The following is a 7,090-nucleotide window of genomic DNA, read 5'->3' on the forward strand; positions in this document are numbered from 1 at the left end:
TAATTCTCTAAAATTGTTTTCACATGTGAAAGTGTGCCAGACAGTTGGCAAAATAGTGTAAATAATAGCCATACATGTGTATAATTTTGCTAGGAGTGTTTTGGAAATTTGGCAATTGAGTGTAAGCAGCGAGTTGTGTTTAAAGTTCTGCAAAAAGAGTGCTGTGCAGTGAATTGTGCCTACAGTTTTGCAAAGTGTGTGTTACAAAATTACAAACTGAGTGCAAAGCAGAATTTGTGCTTTTAGTTTGGCTAACTCAGTGAGCGGTTTTGCTATATGTATTAATAGTTTTAGAAATTGTGCTACAAGAACATGATTAGCGCTTAAGCATTCAGAAAAAACTGTAATTCCCTAGAGGATAAAGGGGTCCAGAGTGGTCCTTAGATGGCAGTATTGTAACGTGGTGGATATTTACCTTAGAACTGATAAAACATATCTCAGCCTTCTTTTGGGCTACAGAAATGAATTTTGGACTATACTTTATGGAAATCTTTCCAGAGTAATAATCCATGAATTACCTGGTGATGGGACATTCAGTTCAACGACATTTTAATCATGCTTTACAAATGTAGAATAATGGTTATCACTCCAGCTTGGAATGTAGGATGGTTTATGGCAGGGGCCTGTGGTTCCTCATGAGATCCCCCTTTGGGTATGAAAGGGTGTTAAAGGTGATAGTATTGTTTTCTCTTGTGAGAGAAATGAGTCAAGAGTGTGAATCGGGAAAAATAGGGCTAAATGTTCCTTTTCATGTTACTTGATAAGAGGTGGCACCCAACTATCATTTCCAGGTGAATCTCAGGGATGCAACATGAACTCAGTGTCAGTCTGTGGTAGGGTTGCAAAGGGGCGGGAAATTTCCAGAAAATTTCCGGAAAGTTTCCGGTAAATTTACATGGGAAGTTAAGCTTGGGAATTTTGGAAATATTCCATATTGGAAACTTTCCATGGGAATAATTGGAATTATTGGGAATTAATGGGAATTTAGGGGAACTAACTGGGAATATATTATATATATATATATATATATATATATATATATATTATATATGTTTATTCCACAGGCTCAAATGTGTGCCTTCAATAGTCTTTGTGCTTCAGGCTCAAAAGTGGGGTCCAGTCTTCTAGAAATCTTCTGTACACGCAGTAAGCAGTGTGCTCTTTGCATGTGATTGAGGAATGGCATGGATATTCAAGTGTATTTGAATGGCATCTGTTTGTTTTGGTCAAGATTATGCTAAAATATACTTTCCTCAACTATATTTAAGTTCCCTATGAAGAGCCAACCTTCAATTTTGAAAATTCCCAGTTTATTCCCGTTTATTCCCATAATTTCCCATAAATTCCCATGGAAAGTTTCCATTTTTTAAAATTCCCGCAATTTTGCAACCCTAGTCTGTGGGGAGTCTTGTGTTGGTCTCCCATTTGTTGCAGGAGTGTTGATTCGGGATGAGTTCCATGAACTAGCCATGAATTCCGATGATATCTTAAAGGCTAGATTATTGGTGAGAGTAACTCATTTCCTCCCTGTTTTCTGTCCAGGTGATAGTTTGATGATGGGAAAGTGGACATGGGAGGCTCTCCATATAATCCAGAGAATCCCATTGTCCTTACCATAAATCTTGTGTCCGGTCACTGGCGTCCACCAGTGTCCGCTACACAGGCCCTAGAACTGGTACTACAGACTCAAGTCTCTGTCTCATGAATAGGTCCACCCAGTGGCAGATTCTGATCGTGTCTATTGTGTATAGCTAGCAGAGAGCTAACTTATCTCACCGGTTTAATCTGTACGCAAGCAGAAATGTACCACAACTGCCTGTGTGTTAACACTTCTCAAAGTCTTGTCGTCATAGTGAGGTCATCTGGTTTGGTTCCATTACACCTGTTCAGAGACCTTTACCAAACCTGTGCTCACTGACAGCGCCACAGCTGGAGATGTTGAACAGAAGTGCTGGCAGGGTGACCTTTAAACAGGGTTTCCATGGGTCCTTGAATCCTTTAAAGTTTGTAAATAACTGTGTAACAAACCACAGCCTAAGCAAACATTAGAACAACAAAACATTAACCTGCATATACATTAACAAAGGTTAAGGGTCCTGCTGCTTATCTGTGCTGTGTTGGGTGAGGTTAGGCTTAGTCAGTTAATGTTACCTAGTCCTTGAAACAAAAAATAGAGGTCCTTTCCGGTGTGGTTGAAGAGTCAAGTTATTTGGGTGGCTTAATGGTGGAGTGAAGTCCTGTCTGGCTGTGTGGCTTCTGCATTGTGGAGGAGGCTGCTGTTTTCTCCTTTGTTCTTCTCACAGAGTGAGCTGTTCCACGCATGAGGACACCACCCACGTGACACCACCCATGTGGTGTCACATGTCATACACCGTCCAACATTGACTGGTCAGTGAGGTCCCTGGGGGAGGGTAGTCCCCAGGTGTGAACAGTGAGGAAGTGCGGGGAAGTGAGTTCTTTGTCTGTAGAACAGAAACAACGTGGTCTCCAACACTTTGAATGTACTGAGTCCCTAAACTGCACATCTACTGTCTGCACTCTCTCTACATCTACTGTCTGTACTCTTTGTACATCTACTGTCTGTACACTGTGTAGATCTATTGTCTGTACATTGTGTACTTCTACTGTCTGTATTCTCTCTACATCTGCTTTCTGTACTCCCTATACATCTACTGTCTGTACTTTCTGTACATCTACTGTCTGTACATTGACTACATCTCCTGTCTGTACACTCTTGTCTGAGACCAATCTGGACAAAACAAGATCCAACATTTTTCTCCCATGATTATATGGGAAGTATTTGGATGTGCCGATTCCTCTCTTCTTTTTCTTGATGGATTATTGTGGCTGTTGCCTAAAAACAAGAATGTCCTACATGGGGCTGCATTTTCCTATGTGGAGTTAGTATTGTCTCTCCAACAATGAAATAAGATAAGATTTTTAGGAAATTGATGAATGATCACTTTTGTCAGCTGTTGTAAAAGCTTAGCAGTCATTGTATCTGTAGATCTGTAGATTCAGATCCCATTCAGACCAACACAGTGGATCAAATTTGCCTCGGGGATCCAGCATGCCTAATGCAACCTCCCTCACGACTGGGTCTGGACATGGTTTGGAAGCTCGTTTGCTACCAGGAATTGAAATAAATTCAATGGTAACATTATTGAACCTCGCCACAAACGGAGAAAGAGAAAGGAAGAGAGGAGAGAGAGAAGGCCAGAGGTAGAAAATGTACAATCGTGTATATGGACAGACAGAGAGGTGAAACTGACCCATGTGACTTTTATCTGCTCAGTTCAGGATGTAATTTATCAGTGAAGTGTATGAAGAACACGGAAGACTCAAGTCTCTGTCCCATGAATGGGTCCACCCATGGGCAGATTCAGATCAGTGGGCCTCATTCACCAATATCTTAAGTATTTTCTTAAATTCCTTTTTAAGTTGTTCTTAAGAAAGTCCTTAAGAAAACTTTACGTCAGATTCATGAACGTGTTCTTAAACTGCAGAATTATGCACACCTGTGTTCTTAGATTGATGAATGCCAATCTCCTCGTAAATTGAAAGTGTGTGCCAGTTGGCCCTAATTAGCATAGGTAAACGCCTGAAAATGCCCTTAAAAGGGCATGAGACTGAAGGGTCGTGTGCAGACACAGACAGAAGTTACAAAGAGATACCGTAAGGGAAAATTGAGAAAATGGCAAAACGAAAATCTAAAGATGGAGCACCGGAATCAAAACGCAAAAGGAACTTCAGTAGTTCTGAAGTGGAGGTACTGCTGCAGGAAGTGAGTTGCAAACAAGGGGTTAAGTGGTAATGTAGCATTCATTTATTTTAAAAGACCATAATGCTTTTTTAAAAAACAAAAGTTATTTAAAAAAAAAAAAAATTTAAAAATTAAACATGACAAAAATGTTTTTGTAAATTAAGTAATTTAATATTATATAACTGTAGAACAGAAGAAAACGCAATAACCACTTATTTTGATCAAGCATGTCAGCACTCAAATGTGCATAAGAGTACTGTGTGAATGTTAGGATCTTCGTAAAAAGTGCGTAAGTGGGTTTTATGAAGAAATTTCTTCTTAAGAATGGTTGGTGAATGAGGCCCAGTGTCTCTGTGTTAAGTACAGAGCTGGAGTCAGGATGTGGTTAGCTTAGCTTAGCTGGAGTTGGAGATGTTGCACAGAAGTGCAGGCGGGGGCAATAAAGAAATAGTTCAAGTGACCTTGAAACAGGGTTTCCATGGGTCATCGAAATCCCTTAAAATTTGTGTATTTGAGGGGTAAAGTTTTTGAAAATGGACATAAATTGACATGGGTCATTGAAAGTGCTTGAATTGATATGTTTTGTGAAAAAGGGAACTTGAAATTCATTTAATGTTTTTAACATGTCTTTTCCTCTGTTTCTCTTAACTTACGCAGTATGTTGTTTTGCTGTACTGCTTTTGAGACTACATAGTCTACCATCTCTGTAACACAGCACCACTGACAGATGTTCACAACATTTAAGCTTCTCTCTCTTTTTTTGTTGTTGTCTCATTATAAAAATTCTTAGTGTATTGCGGATTCTGTAAAAAAGTCTTTTAGGATGCGATACTGTCATTTACCATAATTCCCAGCCTCTGTCTTCCTTCTCTCTTCAGGCTCCATGACCGCAAGATGTGTATTATCGGCCTGAGCGTGCTGATGGAGCTGCCCAGCCGACCGGCAGTCCTCGAGGGAATTGCCACCCAGATCATCCCCTCCATCCTGCTCCTTTTCCTGGGCCTCAAACACCTCTATGCCTCCCGTCTCATCAACAAGCCAGACCTGCTGGCCCGCGCAGGGCCTCAGGATGAAGACCAGAATGGTGAGAAAAGATCAGGAAAGAGAAAATGGAGGAGAGGAAGGAATAAAGCTGACTGGAGTAAATTTGTGGAGAGTTGAAGGCGGAGGTGTAGAAGACGAGGCAGAATGAATGAGGACCAAAAAAATGCAGAAAGGAGGAAAGAAATTGGCTTTGTGACAATTTGTGCCAACGTCTGATCTTCCACTGCTTGAATCTTGATTCAGCCCCAAGCTCAAATTAGCTGCAGCACATTTACTTTCTCACGTAAAAGACTGCTGTGCACTGCTTGTGGGGCAGACTAGTAAATTAAATTACTTCTACAGTGATGGCTGAGGGTTTCTCCTGCAGCCTGGGATTTAAAATGCATCGATGTAATTTTTAGAAAGGTGTGTTCTAAATAGAAAAGCTGACAAATCTCTCCACTCAAAACTGGGGCTGTGGCGACGCATCAACGTAATCGATTATGTAAATATGCCGATTTACGTAACGTTGATACACACATTGATACACACAAGGAAAACCAACTACAAAATAAAACAGGAAGTGACAAAATCCAAACCAAGCCTAACATGAAATGTCTGCCATGGCAAACCATGGCAAACACATAAAGATAAAAACTTCATATCACCTGTAGAACAACCCAAACAAATAAATACAATTTTCTGTGTTGAATTTTTGCTTTTTTATTATGTTTACAGTGTATTTATGTATGAAATAAGGAAAGTTCCATGATTGTTTTTTGTTTTTGTTTTATGGGCTATTAACCTCTATTATACTGTACTGAAGTATAGTATATTAATTATTATATTAAAGGCTTTAATCTGTGTTATTTTCTGGTGGCAGAGGAGATTCCAAGTGATGAAGATGAGGTGAATGAGAACAGAAATGCCATGCAGCAGCAGACCAGCACGCCGACAGGCCAGGGCGGCGAGGACGATGATGAAGATGAAGATGACTACTGGGATGATGATGGCTTTGAGGGAACACCCCTGGAAGAGTACAGCACGCCTCTCGACTATGACAATGGAGAGGACGAGTATCAGTTCTTCACCTCAGCCCTGCTCAGTAAGTGATCATTCAAATGTCTCACAGCTGTCAAAATGATAGCCTGAACTGCACAAAGGCAGAAGAGACGGAGTTAAAGTGACAGAAAAGAAAGGATTTACCTGCCATGGTTCCACAAGACAACAAATAACCATTAATCAAACTTTTATTCAATCAGTCATGTTTTGGATTAATGCATTACAACAATATAAAACAGAGAAAATTTGTAATTGTTGCCTGGTTTGATATTTTTGCTAAGATAATAAGTCATTTAAATCACAACAGAGACACATAGCCTAACCCCAACACATACTGCTGGAACCTGCTATTCTCAGTGTATCTCTCCTTTCTATTGAGGCTAAGCATCACTAAAATCACCCATCACTACATTTACAGAACTACACCCTATACCACCTTCTATTGAGGGAAAACAGATTAAAAAAAGAATTAGGTTTATAATCTGGAGGCGTATATTTTCAGTAGGGGGGTAAATTGGTGGCTGCTCCTCAAATGGTAAAACCCTGGTGTGCCTTGAATTGCAATTGGTCAGCTAATGACCAATAACATGTGCTCAACTTCAGGCTAGTACCAACATATAATGGTTGTAACATTTAATGTGTTGTTCCTATTCTTCTTCTATAGCCTCAGAAGTAGGGATCGACCGATTATCAGCCGGGCCGATTATCGGCGCCGATATTCAGCATTTTGACGCATATCGGCATCGGCCTTTTTTAAAATTCGACAGCCGATAAGAGATCAATTTAAAACTGGGTTATTTTGGCTCTGATGCAGCCGCGCCTCTCTGTCTGCTGTCACTACTCTGTCGCCAGCATTGTCCCACCCACAGCACCATCTGATTGGTTACAAGCAGAGCCACGGTAACACCCAATCAGCAGTGTAAGCTGTGCATGAACAGTCCTTACACACACGGTGGAGAAGGTCCGGAGAGCAAATACTTGTTTTGAGGGTAAGTTAAGGCAGCAGAGTTTCCCGAAATTGTAATAAAAATCCCAGTCCTCTACAACTCACAACTACTAGTAACATGACTGTGAGCCCATTAACGTTATATAAACATAAGCGGCAGCTCTGCTCGCTCGCAGTCCCTCCAGACGTGCCTGTTAATCACTTGAAACAAGGTTGCTGATAATATCGATATGTCCGGTTTTATTGCAGGGAAGCCCGTCGAGGTGAAGGCTGGTTAGCTTTTAGCGTAACGTTAA

The 7,090-nt window shown here is 40.6% G+C and overlaps 1 protein-coding gene across 7 annotated transcripts in view; it reads left to right on the forward strand.

The window, feature by feature from the left end:
- The window catches only part of ipo8 (importin 8), a 55,034-nt gene that overhangs the window by 40,667 nt on the left and 7,277 nt on the right, over nt 1-7,090 (forward strand). For all 7 annotated transcript variants that reach the window (XM_087177233.1, XM_023418792.2, XM_087177234.1 and 4 more), the window contains exons 22-23: nt 4,642-4,847; nt 5,670-5,891. In XM_087177233.1, the coding sequence (XP_087033359.1) occupies nt 4,642-4,847; nt 5,670-5,891 (428 nt within the window). The remainder of the gene's footprint in view (nt 1-4,641; nt 4,848-5,669; nt 5,892-7,090) is intronic.

This window comes from Seriola lalandi, unplaced genomic scaffold, assembly GCF_002814215.2.
Source record: "Seriola lalandi dorsalis isolate HSWRI2012SDOR001 ecotype SW California unplaced genomic scaffold, Sedor1 jcf7180002054584, whole genome shotgun sequence".
Taxonomy (NCBI): Eukaryota; Metazoa; Chordata; class Actinopteri; order Carangiformes; family Carangidae; genus Seriola; species Seriola lalandi.